The sequence below is a fragment of the Meleagris gallopavo genome, chromosome 6 (genome assembly GCF_905368555.1).
Source record: "Meleagris gallopavo chromosome 6, MGAL_WU_HG_1.1, whole genome shotgun sequence".
Lineage (NCBI taxonomy): Eukaryota > Metazoa > Chordata > Aves > Galliformes > Phasianidae > Meleagris > Meleagris gallopavo.
Window position 1 is genome coordinate 21,672,353 of NC_139409.1, and position 19,364 is coordinate 21,691,716.

Genomic DNA, 19,364 nt, shown 5'->3' on the forward strand with positions numbered 1-19,364 from the left:
TAGAAATCTGGGATCTTAGTCCCAGAAACTGTGTATGTGTGCCAAAGTGCCAGAATTATGACTTGGGAAATATTTAGAGTAGCTAAGAAAAGAGAATTTTTGTATTTTCTGGTTCATGGTTAATTAGGTGCAATGAAGCTGTATGAGGCCCACGTCATCCTACCTGGGGTGCTCTTGTCTGTTTAAGTAGGAGCACTTTTTAGGCTCAGTTGATTTAAAAATTTCAACCATAGCTCTAAAATAATTTAGGCACAGCTGTTTTCTGCACTACAATGATTGTCTCCTTCCAAAAAACTGAAACTTGAGTACTTGTTAATTAGATAGAAGATCTCAAATGTGAATCTATATTATCTTCAGACTTCAGCTTGGAGTCTCCCACATGAATTCAAGACTCCACATGCTCAATTTCTTCGGCTGCTTTCCATTGTAGGGCTTTGGCCAGAGTGCTATGGAGACAGTCCCTGAATCTGATGTGAGCATCAGTGCTGATCCCCCCTGAATTTGAACCCTTTGCTTGATTGAAGTACAGGACATATGACCACTGCAGTCTAAAATACCTGTCAGTGATGGTGGCAGTTGCAAATCAGTTTTTTGCTGTGTACCTCTGGTCCAAGGAGATATAAAAATCACTTCTCCTGAAAATGGAATATGTGGACGCTTGGGAAAAAAGGGTGTACTTCAAAAGACTCAAATGTTTACCAGGGACTTCATCATATGCTATGCACCAAAACGCTTATGCCAAAGTGCTTCAAATTACTTCAGTTTGTAAAAGTTAGGACTAATTCACAGTAAAAAGTGGCCTCTTAATAGAATTTCAAGTTCTCAGACAAGTACTGTGAGGCGAATTAAGAAACATTCTTTTGTGTACAATGACATTTCTTTTATGTACCTGTGTTTCTTAACATACCAATATTTAAATAGATGTGCAGGTATAGAAACAAAATACCTGTATCAACCACATAGTAAACGCATTATTTATTATTAAAAATATAAATTATTCTAGTGTCTACTGTGTGTAGTTGTAGACCAGGACTTCATTTGACAGATTTTGAAATTATTAAAAGTAGATATTGTATTGCATCATTTGGAACAACATTCTTTCACAGAATAAAAATCTGGAAGTGCGATTTTATGTAATGCAGTTCCTCATAACACATGTTCACTTTGTTAATTTTTAATATCAGCTTTCCAAGTGAATCATTTTCGTGTTAGAGGAGTTTCTGTTTCTGCGGCTTTGTGGTGCTCCTTGTGAAGAATGGCAGCAGGGCCACTAGGCAGAGAGATGGGCTGAGCTGTCAGAACCAGCAGCAAGAGGCCATGTTTGGTTGCTTCTGTTTTCAGCCCTACACTTAGGCTCCAGGTGTGAAGACTACAAGATTTTATTCAACTTCATATTCATATATGGCATTATAACTACCAGCTGAAGATGAATCCACAAGCTGAAGATGATAAACTTAATTCAGAAACAAGATAGTCTATTTAACAGTGGTTTCCTGTAGTATTTTGATGATACTGAACAACAGTTGATGTTCAGAGGGCACTGGCTACTTACACAATGCTTTTATGTGGATGGTAGATTTTCATATGTGTATATATATTCACATAAATTACTTAAGAAGCTTGTGTAATCCAATGTTTTAGAGCAGATTGAAGCTGTTGCTTAGATCCTTTAACAAAGATAATCTGGTTTAGTTGCAAGTGATCCTTTTCACTGTATGAAGTGATGTATGTGAAAAATGAAACTGAAGTGTCCTTTGATTAAGAATAAAATTCTTTTGACAGTTCTGGAGATGTAAATATATGGTTAACATGGGCAACTACCATGTGGAGTGTTTAATGATGTTATGATTTTGCTGGAGTAGCCTGTTTTGTCATTTTATTAGTTCTGCTATTAACTCTTTTATTGTTGGCTGCTAAAAACTTGTAGGTGTATGAGATTTCATAAAGGCATTTGATCTTTAAAGGCTGAAACAAAGCAGTTAAAGTTTTGGTTGCAGTAGATGCTGACAGATTATCATTTCTTTTCTTTTTTTTGCTCTTGTTTAGCCTACAAGTCCCAAGTTTGGAAAAGCAGACTCATATGAAAAACTGGAAAAACTAGGGGAAGGGTCCTATGCTACAGTATACAAAGGGAAAAGCAAGTAAGTTATGGTTTCTTTGTTCCTTTTCATTATTATTATTATTATTATTATTTATTAGTAGTAGTAGTATTATTTGGCATTTCATTTCAATAAATAAGCAGAAAATAGTAACTGGTGTTGCTGCAATTGTTAGAGAACAATTGAATGAAAGTAGATGGCTACTTATTTCTGTGTTCTCTAGTGAAAACAACAGCAGAGGTAAAGCAGAAAGCAGAGATAACATTACTTCATGTCAAAACAAGATGAGATTCCATGTAGTTAATCTAATGTTTTCTTTATACTTTATTGTTGCACTACTTTTTCAATATACATACCAAGTGAAAAGTATGATATTTAATTTTCATAGATAAAAGCACTGTATCCTATCAAGTAGTTTTTTCCGATGTCCCAAGATCAATATTGACTATATGTATTAAATGAATTCATTAATCTTTTGTTTGTCTTTCTAAAAAGCATGAATAAAATACCAAGAGCTGTTACAAATAATGCATGTTCCAAATTGTAAATGTAAAAGAAGTATTTGCACTCCTGCCATGCTGATGCACGTATTGTATTTCAGTGGCAGCTTTCTTCAAGAAAATGCAGTTATTTTGCATTGTGAAGGGTTCAGTTACATGTCACTATAAATTCCAGACATAATACATAAGTAATCTTTTTATTGAGGTCTACATAGTTGGACAAGAACATATAGATTTCAGCTTGTGCCTTCTCACTAAAATCCTTTTTCAAAATCACGGCATGGATCTGCTGATAGTTATCTGATATGCTTTGCCTTTCAATAAGATTGAACTAAGGAAATGGGGTTACTGGATGTCCTGTCAATCTTTGGATTTGACCAAAATTTAGAAGTGAACCAAAGCACTTCCCTGAAGCGATTTCATTCAGTAGTGATTTGTGCATGTGTTATAAAACATATATTGGTTGGAAATACTTCATTTGTTTTAACAGAGCTGACTGCAGATCTGTAACAAATACTTCAATGGTTCTAATGGTAGCTGAATAATAAATTGATATTACTGGGTGTTCTGCATTCTGCACTTTGAATAGCAAGCTCTAAACAAGTGGTGTGAATTATAATAATTATACATAACTTTATTCTGCTGCTTCATAACATCTTTTGCTAAGGCTTTAGAATTTGTTTTGAAAAAGTGTGTAACTAGAGTTTAGATAAGAATGCATTTGCAGTAAATATCTTGGTCTCTTCCTAATCCTGAGGCAATATTCCTCTACTTGCTGCCTTAGTTTTTTCTTTAAGAATTGAACAGTTCCCGTATTACACGGCACCACCCTGATTCAGCACCTCGAATCCAGGCCTTCTGTTTCCAGAAGAAACAGTTGAATTACTTCATAATGGCAGGAGGCAATTCCTTAAGAAGAGGGGAAAACACTATAGGGCCTATCTGCTCTTTCAAAAGGAGATGTGGACTAAAGCTCTGTTACCACTTTGGTCCCCATGAGAAGTTGAGGAATCAGCAAATGGGCAGGGACACAAGGTCAGGACAGCTCTGGCTCCTTCTGTCCCATTAGAGCCTTGTAGTGCTATTTTCTGGCAGATCGGCTCTGACTGCTTAAAGCATTGTCTGTAATGATACAAGAGTGTTTTCCTAGCACCTGGTATAAGGTAAGACTATGACACGCATCACTGTGTTCCCTGGCTGTCTGTTCAGTGGAAAGGAAAATGGGCAAAACTTTTTTTTGTTTTGGCACGTGGCTGATTTTTACTACTGAAGGATTAAACCCTCATGGCACTTTGCAGCACACAGACACAGAGCTTATATGGAGAGGCTGGTAATATGTGCATTTTCATTGAAATGTTTAAGAATCCCTGATTTTCAACCAACTGTAATGCTTGACTTCGTCATTTTGCCAAAATATTTTGGGTACGTGTCCTTAACTGTAGTTTAAACAGTAGAATTTAAGATGAGATAGAACTGCTTTGAATGATGCTTTGTACTCAAAATTCTTGTGCTTAGCATTTATCACCAGGCACATGCATCAAGTTGTGGGTTTTTCTTTGTTTTCTTTTATCTTAAAAATAAATTTCATGAGGTACATAGACATCAAGGTAATAGAAATCAAGGGAAAGTTTATTAGCTGTATAAGATATCTACAAAACGAAGGACAATATCGTTTTGAGAATTTAATGGTACATTTTCTTCTTAAAGAAATTTTGTCACCACATAAAGCGTTGTGTGTAGATTCTGTCTTATTAACACTTGGAAAGCTGTAGATAAATATCAAAGTTTGCTTTATAGTAATGTCTAGCAAGTACTTGGAGAACAAATTGGCCAAACTAAATCTGGAAGAGTGCAAACTGAGTTCATATTTTTATCAGTCTTATTGTGTATTTACTTGTCTCTAGTGTAGACATTACTTTTCATCTAACTACTTGGGCAGTTTTGATCATCTTAATATTTGTTAATAGCAACGTGATTCATTTCACTTATTGTGAATGAATCCCATTTTCCATTATGAGCTCTTTCATGTTCTTATTGCCAGCTTAATAAAGTGTACTATGCTATAAATTTGAGTTTTCTGAATCCACTTCCTATTTTTGTTTACATTTGACTTCTATATTCAGCTGCTTGAAAATGTTTCATAATGATCCATGATCAGAGTAAATTTGTGTTTTATAAGTTAGTCAATATAATTGCATAGAAGTGTGTGCAACTCCTAATTCAAGTTTATTCCATTAAATGAAAAGATCTTTCAATTTATGGCCTTCTTGAATCTCTGGAAGAAAAACCTGTGTTTACATTACAACGATCTGAGGCAGGAGAGAAAGAAAATCTGTTTCATTTCAAAATCAATTTTTTACCCATTATAAAAACGACTGCTAGCTTTCTCATCAACATATCATGTTTCTGTATTTGATACACTCATGCAAATCACTGAGAATGTCTCCCAGAACCAGCTTGTGTTACTGCTGATCATTGGTACTCTGCATGAAGTAGTTGATGGTTTTGCATTACCGAAGTTCAAGTGAAGTCATCAGCTGGCTGAAAAAAGAAGGAAAGGATATTGTTCTATTAGTACAAATATACTATCACATACTAAGTTCCAGAACAAAGATAATTTGGTTTCAGATTCTACTAAGGGATTTTCAATTTATCCAGAAAGATATATTTTTTTTAAACAATTGCTCTCAGATAATTTCTATTCTTTGTTTTTATTCCACTATTGCATGCTCAAACAAGGCTTTTTTTCTTTTTTTTTTTTTCCCAAATAAATGGACTGTTAAAAGCAGAACAATTATAATTTCTAAGTCCAAATAGGAGAAATAGTTATACATTATTTGCATGCGTTCAGCTTTGAGAATCCAAGTTCATCTGTAAACATGAAGAGAAAATAAGAGAAAATAGATGTTAGAAAGCTGGGAGAAATCAGGTGCAACCCCAGATTTGGGTGTTAGACATCTTTAAGATTAGTAATGTTTATATATGACAACTGCAAATTGAGGAAGATTTTTAAGAAGAGCACTGTGTAGTAGTTGTGGTCATTCTGCTCTTCCTTCAGCTTTTTAAACTGCTTGTCTCTAACCTCCATGGTTATATATCACTTGAAACAATGACATTAAAAAAAAATTACATGGTTTTCTGCCTTCAGTTTATTTTCCCCTACATTTCTGATGGCTTCAGGAATTAGCAGTGTGTTTCAATGCTGAAGGTCATTTAGGTTCAACCCCAAACTTTTTTTTTTACCTTGTTTACAGTAATCTCATGAGCTCACTGAAAGCAAGGTTTGTTTGGCTGAAATTACAGAATCCTTCAGTAAGATATTTTATAGCAAAATTCTGGAATAAGTAATGTTTGGGTTTTCACCCATACTGTTGCAGTTTCAAGCCTAAAATTTGAATAAATGACTCAAAAAATTGTAGTTGGGAAGTCATAGGCAACTATTTGTTATCATTCCTTTGCCTGCAGCAGCTAATGAACAGGCACAGGCAAGGCAGGATAACCAGGACACATGCAAAGCATGATAATTATTTTGTAAAATAATTTTTGAATGCAATGATTCTTACATTTCCAAACACATCCTTTGCTGAATACTCTTGACATGAAAATTGATACTGCTAGACAGTTTTTGATACTTCTAAGACTTCAGCAATGTTTTTACTTTTTACTGATGGTACCCTGGGCTGCATTAGGAGGAGTGTTGCCTGCAGGTGAAGAGAGGTGGCTCACCTCTTCTGTTCAACCCAAAATATTCCTTATGAGTATACTGGCTCACTAGAAGAAGAAACATACAGAACTACTGGAGAGAGTCCAGAGAAGGGCCACAAAGATGTTAAAGTGTTTGGAGCACCTCTCTTATGAGAAAAGGCTTAGAAACCTGAGATTGGTTAGCATGGAGAAGATGAGGCTCAGGGAGATCTCATCAATGTCTATAAATGCCCGAAAGGAGTATGCAATGAAGATAGAGATAGGCTCTGTGCAGTGCCCAGTCCAGAGTGGGATCTCTTCCTCAGACAAATTCAGAAGCCACCTAGGTGTGGGCCTGATCACCTTGCTTAGGGTGTCCTGTTGGAGCAGGAGCTGGGCCACATGGACCCAGAGATACCTTCCAACTTCTGCCATGCTGTGATTCAGACACTATAATAATTGTTATCATTTAAAAGTTAAGGACTTCTGAAATTTGAATATTATGTTAAATTTGAATCCGTGAATCCATTGGGAATGCAGAGTCTATACCAAGCCCTCCTTGGATCTGTTCAACTGAACAGAAATTTCAAGAAATGCCATAAAGCAGAAAGTCATTTTAAAACTTAGTCTTCTTTTGTAGAGTTGTTTAGTAATATCTTGATAACTGTTTCTTTTTTTTTTTCTTCTAAATATCTGCCTGTGATTTTTTTTAATGAGGAATCCTTCAGCCTTTTAGATTATACCCCGCTGATCATAATGACAGAATAAAAATCCCACGCTTCTAACTTACTGCTTGAAAAGATGAATAGACAAATAGCTGCCTACGAAGACATAAAATCAACCGTTCCTTTTTTGAAGGAATGTGTGCTGTAACTTGCCTTCAGAGAAGCCTTGCATTTTGGAAATGGGGAAGGATCGGAAGTACCAAGCCCTTGTCTCCCTATTAAACATTATTTTTCTGTCTATGTGAGAGTCTGTGATAGCATCCCAGGAATGTGAAATGAAGCAGGCTAATTCCTCTTAACGGATGATGGATTTTTCTTTTTGTAGTCAGATAAAAGTGGTTCCCTGGAGTGTGGGGAAGCAGCAGAATGAAGAGAACTGAGTGACTGAGGAAACTGTAGCACTGCTCTCTCAGACTGGGCTTCTCTGTTTATTGCAGAAATAGCCATGCAACCATTTGTTTCTTCGCTGACAGTGGTTGCATCAGTGGGCAAATCTATTTGAATTCGCATGTTGAACTTCAGACACACATAATAAAAATTATTTTGGCATATTCATTTTCCACTTTCTCCCAGGTTAATTTATCACATTACTTGGTTGCATAAAATCCCAAAAGGATTCTTACTGTCTGTATTGAAATTCAGATCATTTTGCTGCTTGTATTTCTAGTAAAGTTCTGGAGAAATAGATGTAGTATTTTGCTAGTTACACTCTAAGAAATGTTGCAAGTTAAACTGGATTTGTATTTTTTACTAATACTGTGAACATGTAATCTCTTTTAATAACTTTGAGTTAAAATAAATACAATCCTACTGAAGTTGGTTTGAGAGGCAAGTAATGGATATTCTTTCATTCACAGTCTCCCTTTTTTTTTTTAAGATTGTTTTTCATGGTTTTAAGTTATTGTTGAGACAGATTAACAGAAATTAATATAAGTATTGTGGCTTAGCTCTTCATCTCCATGTACTTTTGGGAGCAGCTTTAGAAAATATTAGTGTATTTGTAAGTAGTTTGCAGAAAATAAATTAGAGAAGTAGGTTCCTTTGGAATTATTGTATCATTTCTGTTTGCAGTAGAACTGAAGAAATGCTGTCTGTCTTTATGGACACACACATTTTCTTGCTAGACCTTGTCTTTCTTCCCTCTTGAGCACTGCTATAAATATACCTGAATTTAAAGCAATGGAATCTTGCTTGATCTGTGCCAAATAAATGTTGACGTGAGCCCTGAGAGTCTAGTGATGAAGCCAGGGACAGCAGGAAGGAGATGCACTTAACGGGAACCTCTTGCAGAGCAATGTGAAGGCATCCTGTACTTGCCCTGGGAACTCTACTCACTGCCCCTAAGGAAAAACCCTGTGCTTTTGGCAATATTATGTGCTGGCATGGTTTCCATCCTCTTCTCCCACAGTGTTTAATTGCCCTTTAAGCTATAGGCAAAGAATTAAAGCAGATTACTTCAGTTAAAGTGATGTGATCTGTGACTGCTTCTTGCACAGCATGGAGCTGTGTTCTGAGAAGTAAGCCAATGGTATATCTGCCAGTTTCCCTGCTGTGATCTCAACCTATTTCTTGCTTCTCCATATGATGTTTAGTGTACTAGTTTTCACTAAACTGTGCACAGAGTACTGCAATAATATGCAGAACTCGTAACAGAGAGATCAATCTATACAATTTTGCCTAAAATTTTCCACAAAATTGCATAGTTTCACACAGTGTATCCTATATAAAACGCTTGTCCTAAATTCAATTCTCTTCCCCTTCTCTTCTAACTTTTAACATGAGAAATGGTCTGGTGGGATGCAAAGTGGTGTCCTGTCCCAGCTGGTGCTGTCACCCAAAGCCCACAGAGGCTGTGGGATGTTCTTCTGCTGAAGTGCTGCTGCAATTTTTGTTTGAAATTGGATTGAAATCAGGGTGATTCCAGAGTGTACCAAAAGATGAAAGGCTTTTTTTTTTTCCTATGCATAGCATTTTACATTCATATCCTTCAAAGGCAGTACTTTTTTTCCATTCGCACAAAAATCAATAAGAAATTAGAGGTATAAAACACAGATCTTCTAGAGAAATATTGCTCAGGAGGCAGTGCCTGTGCCCTGTACCAGATGTGGTTCCTATGCAATATTATTCTTGTGGCAACAGGGAATAGTAGAATGATCAGTGGAAACAACCTGTGTTTGCTGTTGGCATGATGTATTGTAGAATGCTTTATGCAAAATGGCTGACTGAAGTATTTCATATAAATGTTTGTGGATGACTGTTCACAAGAAAAAAAGATCACTTAGGGATTTTCATTTTTATGTTTTGATGTGCATCCTTTACAGAGGATGCCTGACAGGGCTAATTGCTATTCCCACTTTATTTTTCTTTTAAACTGCAGTATTTAATTTATTTCTCTTGAAACCTCCATAACTCTTCTATTGCCTTTCCTTTTGTTTCATGTACAATCTATTGCAAGAGCCGTAGGCTTCAGATAGCCCAAAGAACTTGACTTGTTTTGTTTGTCACACTTCTGCTCTTTAGCCATTCCCTTAGCTTTAATCCATACCAGCATGAAGTATTATATTCAGATGCTCCCTGGTATGCTTTATGTGCAGCAGTCCAGTTCACAGATAAATCTTTTGGCCAATTTCTTTAGATGGAATATTTCAGAACTGTTACGGTTTCTGTTGCCTTAGTGACTTACACTTTGTGAACTGTTTCTTTTCTTGCAAACCGTTCAAAATCAGTGTTCACCTACAAATGAAACTGCTTTTATCTGAGGGGTACCAGATAGCTGCAAAAGGAATATATATTCATGAATTATGAAAATACACTTCATAGTTACTTTATAGAGCAGCCTGATTTGTTTTCTTTTGTTTATTTTTCCTTTTTTCCCCCTCAATTTCTATTTTTAGCTGATATGTTTTGAATATTTTGTAGGCTGCTCTTCACTATACATTTGAAAGTCAAGATGTCATAAAGCATGTAAGTAAATGGTTTATAAACATTTCTAGTATTATTAATCTTTCATAAAAGGTATAACTAGAAGTTGAATTTGATGCAAGACTAGTAACAACTTGATGCTGAACTAAAATGCCAAATATTGGAAAAAATATGAACGTGGTCTAAGTACCAAAACAGGTTATTAAATAATTATTTTTTCAGAAAACATTTTAAAATCATGCAGGCTTGGAGATTCTAATTGGAAGATGAATCGTTGACTATATTAAGCACTTAATGAGTGAGTTTGTGTTTAAAAGAAACATTGTGAGGTTGTTTTCTATATTTGTACATATTAAAGACGCATTATGCTCTGTATACTGTGCTTCAACCTTCCAAGTAGTTTGCAAAGGTGACTAAATATCATCTCTAGAGACAGCTGTGGGAACAAGGGAAGAAAATTCATTGTACTGCCCAGGATTGCAGAGAAGAATCTGGCAGAAAATTCAGAATAGAACATAATTATATTGAATACAACTGCTAAGAATGGCGCTATTATGTATTTGTATGATTGGGATCATAGAGCCATAGAATGGCTTGGGTAGGAAGGGGCCTTAAAGTCCATTCAGTCCCACCCTGCCATGGCCAGGGCTGCCCCACAGCAGCCCAGGCTGCTCGGGGCCCATCCAACCCAGCTCCGAGTGCTTTCAGGGATAGGGTACTCACTGCTCTCTGGGTAGCAGTGCCAGTGCCTCTTGTGAAAATAGTGTTATGGTATTCTTTTGTTCTCTTTGCAACATTATCAGCATCCCAAGTGTTACCTCCAGTAAAGGCCGTTAAGTCAGTAGTTTCCTCATATTCTTTATATTGAAAACACTACTGTATGTTCTTAATTATGCATTAAAGCACTGAATCATTTATAATCTTCTATACTTTCTCAAAAATAGTCATTTATATCAATGTATTTAGTTTGGCAATACCAATGTGAGCTGTTTTATAAAAAGCTGAAAGACGGATTAGAATTTTTTGTAACATCTGGCTCTTTTTTCTTTTTTAATAGAATATACAAATTTTTACCATTTACCAAATAAAAGTATTTGGACTCATTTTTCTTTTGCCTGCATTGCATATAAAATCTGAAATGTATTAGAAGTTATTATCTAAATTTAAAATGCTGAATTTTCATGAATTGGAAAACTAACCAACAGCTGCTGGTGATTTGCCTAGAATTACAAAGTAAAATCTCTGTGTAGTCATCAGAATGGCTTCAGTACTTTTATCCTTTTCCTAAAGATTTTGGATAAGAGAAAGAACTCTTAGTTTAGGAAAGTGGAAGGCTTGCAAGTTAGAAAGTAGGAATTTTTTAATCATTATTATTCTTAGTAGAAATTAATGAGACAGTTAAGAGAATGAAAAATCCTCGACCATGTGAAATGTACTCTGAGATGCCATGAAACTTTACTTTGGGCAATGAACAAGAGAGGTGGCTCAACGAATCCTAGGTGTTGAAAGGCACAGAGCATTGACTTCAACCTTCTAAAATGCTCTCTGCCTGTCAGTTTTCCTAGCTGTATATAAAAATAATAAAAACAGTGAGCATACTTTGTAAGTTGTGTAAGACAAAAGTGAAATAATATCTGGGGGAGGGGAGGAATTCTGCTAACCTGATCACTGCTTAAATCTCCAAAGCCAATGCTGATGGGTTACAGAGTAGGTTTCTCCATCTCTGTTTTTTTTTTTTTTTTTTTTTTTTTTTTTTGCAATGTTTCTAAAGAAATTGCCACGTTATCCTGGCAAGTCATCACAACATTAGGAGCATAATTTAATGATGTAACTGACTTGAACTCGTGGTGAGCTGCTTCTCAAAGGGGTGGTCCCACTTCTTCTCATACGTTTTCTATTGTTGTGGTTGTTTTATTTTTCTTTTTAAAATATGAAATATGCTTTCATCTTTTTTCCAGAAAATATGAGTTAAGTTTTTGGAAGGGCCTGTCTCCAATCTTTTCCTATTTAAGCTCAGTAAGTGTCTTGCTGTAGGGTCTGGCAAGAACGAGAGCTGATACAAGACAGCAGCAGGGATTTAGCAGGAGCAGAGCTGTACCCCGAGGTAGCCATTAGCTCATCACTGCGGTATCGTCTAACTGCAGCCTGAGGTTGCATCAGTGGGAGAGCAGCTAAAGGATGTAGCTAAACATACACACCTATCTCTTTTAATTGATGATACTTCATCAATTCTCATACCTCCAGATGTACACTTAAAAATTGTCCTGTTTATAGAAAAATGAGCTGAAGAAAAAAAATTCTAATGACTGAGGAGTCAATGGGACCAATGAAGCTGTTTTCTTTTTCAGAAGTTATAGGTGGATATTTAGGATACAAACAACAATGAAATGGAGTAAGCAGTCCCAGAGGAATACTGTTTAAGATTAGCTCCGTCATTTTAATAGTGTTAAGAGTTGCCGTGATGTCTGTCAAGATGATGATAGGTAGCAGTGACGAAGTGGCAGTAATAACTGAATAGCATAGCCCACCTACTGTGTTTGAGAGCACTGTGTAATTGTGAATCCATCAAAACAAATTCCATGCTACTACTGTTTGTGTTATTACTGTTAATGAGTCAGTGAAATGCAGGACTTCGGATTACAAAAAAACATAATCTGCGCGTTAGGTGCTAATTTTTGGTCTCTCTGGCAAGAGTCCAAATCCACATTCCTTAGTACCTCGGTGATCTGCTTTTTGCATGTCTTTTACATTGTATTCTTTGAGTAGAGCATTCATCCTGTTATTGATCAGAAGAATGAGCTTTCTTATTCAAATTTCTCCTGCAATGTTATTTCATTTATTGTAAAATAATCAAGTTGTCCAGGTGTCTATCTTATATGTATGTGGTGGGTGGGCTGCTGTATTGACAGAGGAACTGAAAACTACACATGGTATTAGCCACATGTCTGTGATCAATCTTTCTACTTCTGCTTTTATTAAGATTTATTTTCCTGTCTGTGCATCCCATACAACATTTCTTGGGGCAAGATTTTGGTAATCATGAGGATAAATCCAGATAATGTAGTGCTGATTATCTTTCAACAATGATTAGTGTCTTGGGACTGGAGCTGGTGCTCGTCTCAAGTGTGAACAGTTGGGAGGTGATGAGTAAACCATCTTTTGATAACCAGGGTTTCTTAAGTTGTTCAGAGTCATTGTGAGATGCACTGTGTAGGTGTAATGAAAATCTAGCAATAGTAAAAGTTAAGCAGATGAAATAATACTGTAGCCTTACAGAAGCTACATGAGTGCATAAATTAAAAGCCTAAGGAAGAGAAATTCAGATTTGGTAGATGTCTGTGTCATCTTGCTTACAAAAATGCATACATCTTCTAGAGCCCAATGCAGTAGGGAAATGCTTCTATGTCTACAGGAGTGTGAAAGCTCCAAACCTTCCTTGGGCTTTGTGGCTATAAAGGCTAATTTTGCTTTTCCAGAGAGAAAAGAAAATAATAATTTTTATTTGGGACATTTTGGTAACCTACCCTTACCATTTCTTCTCATACCACAGGATTCTGTAAAGGTTCAGAAGTATGAGCTTGTTCTTGAGGAATTGATATTAATCTTTAATTTTCATTCAGTTTTTGTGATATTTAATTTGCATGAAGAGAACCCACTGGATTTTTTTAAGACTTAAATGGGGTTTTTGTGTAGTGAAATTTTGAATTCTAGAAGTGAAACCAAATAGATTGGAAAATAGAGATGGTCCCTTTGAGCACCAAATATTTTTAATGTTATAAAAGTGAATCATTAAAATCTAAACTTAGCCTGGGCTATGTATTCAAGAAAGTACCTCAGGAACAATGCTGCCCTGAAAGGAAATGACCAGAATGACCTAAAAATATTTCCCATCTCAACCTTCCATGGCTTTTGGAGGGTGGTAATTATGGGTGTGATGCAGTGGAAAGAAGGCAATCAATACAAATATGGATTTTCTGCACGTTGAAGGATTGACAAGAATTGTATGCCTTTTTGCTTGAACATTTTGATCAAATAATGGATAGAAGCATATTTTTCAATGTGCTACTTCTTAACAAAGCTTTGGTTTAGTGCTGCAACAGAAAGGAAACAGGCTGACTCACAGAAAACTGAGATCATTTCTTGGATTGCTTATGAGTGTGAAAATATAAAGTTGACATTATGGAAGCTATGAAGCGTTTCTTACATTGCTATAAATGAATCACTGGTATTGACAAGAAGAAATTGAATAAGTATACGATGGGAAATAAGTTCTCTTATGAGAAATACTGTTTCTGCTTTAATCTTTTTTAAATTTTCCCTTTTAGGGTTAATGGAAAGCTGGTGGCACTGAAGGTGATAAGATTACAAGAAGAAGAAGGAACCCCATTTACAGCTATCAGGGAAGGTATGCGTGGGAATGATTATACATGTTGGTTCTAGGGTTTTTTTTTGTTTGTTTTGTTTGTTTTGTAATTATGTTGCACTTCTTATTGCAGTGCTATAGTGAATAGCTTGGGAATTCAAATATGATTGTGTTCTTTGTGGGAAGAAACTTCGCTGCTTCAAAAACAAAGCCTGTAGTGTGGGAGCTCTTGTTAAATAATGCAGCTCTGCCTCTGCTGGGGCTTGCATTAGATTTACTATACCAATGAGTACTTAACAGCACAGTCGTGTTTAAGGTGGGTGTGAGAAATCCCTCTGGAACATGAAGAAGCCATATAAATGGTGTTTCTTGCCTAGGGGCAGCAGGTTAAAATGAATGTGGATGTAATTTTTCATGTATGTGCAGCATGAAAAGAAGAAAGCATTTATTGGTAAAGACAATCAGAAGATCAGGTCACAAAAAGTAAAAGCATCATAAAAACTGTGTGTGGTTTGGGATAGCTTTTGTTTGTTTTCCTTTCCCTGTGGGCTCCGACCTGTGGGGCTTGGGAATAACTGCTCTCCTGCTCACTCTGAGAGGTCTGTCATGCTTTCTGCTCTGCTCCCTTCATTCTCCTTGTCAGCCTCATGCTCCCTGCTGACAGCTGCTTGATTTGAGCTAGGCATTCTTCAGCTCCTCTGCAGAAATTGTTGAGCCTCCTTTGTTGGATGGCACTAAATATGAGCTTTGGAAATAACAAATTACCATCACACTGTTGACTCAAACTCATGAAATTAGTCTAGAGCTGAAGAGATGGAGACTTGCAACTTTTGAGATGTCATTAAAAATTGTGTTGACTATCAGCATCATTCCAGTAGCATACCAGTATGAAAGACTTTGGAAAGAGATGTACTACGACATGTGAAAGAAACATATCTACGACTATGACAGCTCTGGCTCATGTTACCATACATGCATTTTATTTTTTTTTTAAATTAGGACAGCAGTACTGTACAGATAACTGACATTAGAATTTGAACTCATCTTCAATGCTATTTGCCCTTGTTCTAATTGTCCCAGACTAAATTATGGGATAGGGCCCCTTAGTCACCGAACACAGTTCAAGATAAATCTGCTCAACAGTGTCTCATTCTTACTTTTATTTTCAGTCTTACACTAATCAGGTAACCTAAGAGCTTATACTACCATTTCCTTTTCATTTCCCACCTATGTTGATGAGCTCAGCATGCTCAAGGTGGATTAGATGCTGCTAAGGGGATAGCAACGGCTTCCTTCAGTTCTGACAAAGCCCACAGCTGTAGCATTGCTGTCAAATAATCCAAAACTTGCGCACCACTGTGGAAATTACTTTCTTAAAGCTACACTTGTAATGTACTGCTCCTTACCTTTCTAGCCCTAACATTTTTAGGGTGGCAAAATCAAAACAAAGAAAATAAAAGCAAGAGTTTATCCAGGAATAGATTTTTCTCCTTCCCATCTTATGTCTGGGTTGTCTGCCTTCTACACGATACTGCTTGGACTTTATTTCTTCTAATAGCTTCCACAAATGTGAGTGAAGTTCAAATACCCAGGAAACAAGGTCACTTCTATGCACGCAAAGAAAATCAAACAACAAATCCACTCTTAACCTGACTTTGACCTAGCCTAACCAAAAGTCTACAAAAGTAAAAAAAAACAAAAACAAAAACAAACCACTTTCATTAGCCTAATAATCTTTGGCTCTAGTCCCAGCTGAGATTAGTATTTAGAAATACAAGACATGAGTATAGCCCTATCAAAATCAGTGACACATCACATGCTTAAGAAAATATACATGAATTAATAACCTTAAGAGCTTTGTTAGACAAGAGCTTTGTTTTATTAATACTAAATATAAGAATTTTAACGAACCATAACTACAGTGCTCTAGGATGAGCTAAACTGAAATCTCCTCCAATGATAGTGTGAAATTTTTTTTTCATGCTATGAGATTCTATAATTAAAAAAAAAGTCAAGTGGAAAATCTCTGCTCTTGCTCCCAAGAATATTTATTTATACTGAGCTCACACAACAAACTATCTATAAAGGAAAAAAAACATTATTCTGTTTTTTACAGTTATAACGTTTAATCTTTCATCCAGACCAAGCTCTCATTAAAAAGCCTTTAAAGTGTCAGTAAACAGGCATAAGAAAACTGTATGTACTACATTCTCTTATTAAATCAGTACTGTATCAACTAAAAGACTGAAGAATAGTAAACATATTTGAAAGGCAGGCTGGTACACCTTGAACTCAGCATTTCAAATGCTGAAAGCTGTGCTCATAGCCCTCTACACACCTCGTTATCATGGCACAGCTGCAGGAACAGCCAACTCCCAGAAAAAAAATGTAGATCAATACGAATAAATGTGTCAGATCATTCAATAGTTATGATTTAAACAAAGCATAGCACAAGGACTATAGAAATTCCTTTCTTTATTGGCCACCCACGGTTTTCCCTCCTTTGTGGAAGAGCTGCCTTTAAAATGCAAAATGTAGCACAACCTTAAGGTGGTGATCAATGGTGCTTTATGGGTTTTTTGAACACGGGCTGTCAGCCTCAGCAACCTGAGATATTTGCCCAGTCTGGCCCCAGGCTGGCTCAGGGCACCTGCAGACAGAGCTGAATGCACATGAGGGCAGCAGCAAGGGAAGTGAAACTGCAGGTCTGGGACTTTGGCTGTGATGTCTATGGAACCACACCCCTCGTATCAGGGTCTACGCTGTGGTGATTTGATCCTTACTCTCTAATTTTCTGTCAGTGTAAGGCAAATTCAGGCAGAAGTCTGTTTGTAATTTGAAACTATTGTATGCTGATTGTTTAAAGTGGTGTAGAACATGTTTTTTTGTAAAACAGTGAGAGAAAATAGCATACCTGCATTGTGTTCTTATTGGAATGTTGTGTAATGTTAATTAGGGGAAGCTATAAACTGAAATCTGCCATGGTGGCCATGCTGAGGGAATTTTGTAAATGTCTGTGCACAGGAAAGCATATTGTTACTCTTGAGACAGATACAGAATGAAGCTGAATGAAAACCAAAAGCAGGAAGAGAAAAGATTAAGAGGAATGATATGATGTAGAGTTTATATATGGATTGTGTGACTGCGGAAATAAACACTAACTTATCTGAAAGAAAAAAAAAGAAGAAATAGTAAACAATCAAACATCTAAAAAATACCAACTTACCAAAAGCAGGGTAAGAAAAATCAAGATTTTTCAAACTGCCCAGGTGAGATTTAGCTAGAGCTTCAGTGAAAGCTTCTGCTTATGAGTATTTCTGCTTCACAGTAGCTGTGGTTTTGTGTGTTCCACAAAATAATAAATATGAAAGCTGAATGAAAGTAGATAAATAGGACTTGTTTGTCGGTGCTGCTTAGCTCTTCCCTGAATTTGTAGAACAAAATTCGGAGGCAGCCTTTGCTAAGAATATTTCAGTTTGGCCGAGTCAGTTGCATCCACTTAGGCTTTCATTTAGTGGGGTGCAATTTGCAGGATGTTGTGCTCTGAATTTAACCCACTCAGTCTGGGATAATAGAATCTACTTCTGAAGAGCCTGAAATTAAAAAGAAAAAACAATGATTGGATGTATGTATACGACTGAATTGACCTACATGATTTTCTGAATGTGATGCAGGCTTCCCTCCTGTTTGTACAACAGCAGATTACCTTCTATCCAAAATGTCCTGCAACTGAGATAGCTGAGAGAGTATGCAGTCTGGCAGCCATCTACACACTATTTTCTCACTTAAACTAAATTCAGTAGAATACAAATTAGCCAGTGATTGGTTTTCTGTGTTGCGTAGTTGTGTTTTATTCTGTCACTGTAACCCTCATTATTGGTTTTTTAGAGACGCTTCAGCAGCAGAGTCAGTGTGATTAAATCCACTGCAGCCAGCAGAAAAGTTCAGTGACCTAAACTTTATCTCACATATTTCATTCCCTTAATTTCCTGTAATATCATACTTTTATCTCGGCTAAATACTGAACTCCATGATAGGTTATAAATCTGAAAGCAGCTTGACTTACTATTCCATAGTTATTGTCTTTGGTTTCAGAGTAATAATTTTCCTTTTAGCCTGCAGGACAAAGATTCCACTTTTTAGGTATATATGTAGACAAGCCCTGGTTTTACTACTATGACATTGCTTGTGCAGTTACTTGGGCAATAAAATGTTTTTCCTATCCTAATCATGAATACTGTTTTGTATTTGGTTTTAATTCCAAATTCCTCCTGTGAAAATATTGATGCTTCTTTATTCTTCTTAATGTGACTTACTATTATTAGTAAAACTTTATTCTATCGTTTTATTATATAGGTATGTTTTATTTTTGATAGGCCTAAATCATATTTTGAAGCATCATCTAAACCAGGTACACTTTGAAAGTAATTTGATGCTTTGCCATTTAAAGGTCACAATTAAGCAACTTTTAGTTTATTTATCTTATTTATTATTATTTTTTTTACATCTTGTTAGTGAAGTGTACTTGTATTTTACATTCAAAAGTGTTCCTGTGAGAGAGTGTCTCCATGCCTTTGGTTTGACAGTTGCCCAGATAGTAGTTTTTCATATGATCCAGTGGAAAAAAGCTGTTGCTTTTTCACACTGGTGTGAAAAATGACATGTAAGTGCCTTGGGAACAGCCACCTGTCTTGTGTTAGTCAAAGAACACAAGATTTGCTTAACAACTTTCTTAAAAAATATAAAAAAATTTGTAAATAATAGAAACGTACATTTTTGTATGCTGTTTGCGAAATCTTGCTTCCTCCCTATACAATTATCATTCTTAATACAAGATCCAACAGACTCCACCCCTTAGAAAGGGCCTCCTAACAGCATCGTCCCAAAGAAAAAAAGGAATACCTGAAGGGTGTTCAGTAAGGAAATCTGAGTCCCCCTTCATTGTTCCAGTCTAGACAGACTTCCCAAAGTTAGGAGCTTTTCTGAGGCCTCTTGATCTGAATTTGGTTGTGCAGAAGGGATAAGTCCTCTTAAAATTGATGCAGAATAACTTCCAAGTGAAAATTACAAA

At 36.2% G+C, this 19,364-nt stretch overlaps 1 protein-coding gene across 2 annotated transcripts in view; it reads left to right on the plus strand.

Annotated features, from left to right (window-relative positions):
- The window catches only part of CDK14 (cyclin dependent kinase 14), a 311,233-nt gene that overhangs the window by 85,682 nt on the left and 206,187 nt on the right, over positions 1 to 19,364 (plus strand). For both annotated transcript variants that reach the window (XM_085227413.1, XM_085227412.1), the window contains exons 4-5: positions 2,047 to 2,141; positions 14,256 to 14,335. In XM_085227413.1, coding sequence (XP_085083539.1) covers positions 2,047 to 2,141; positions 14,256 to 14,335 — 175 coding nt within the window. The remainder of the gene's footprint in view (positions 1 to 2,046; positions 2,142 to 14,255; positions 14,336 to 19,364) is intronic.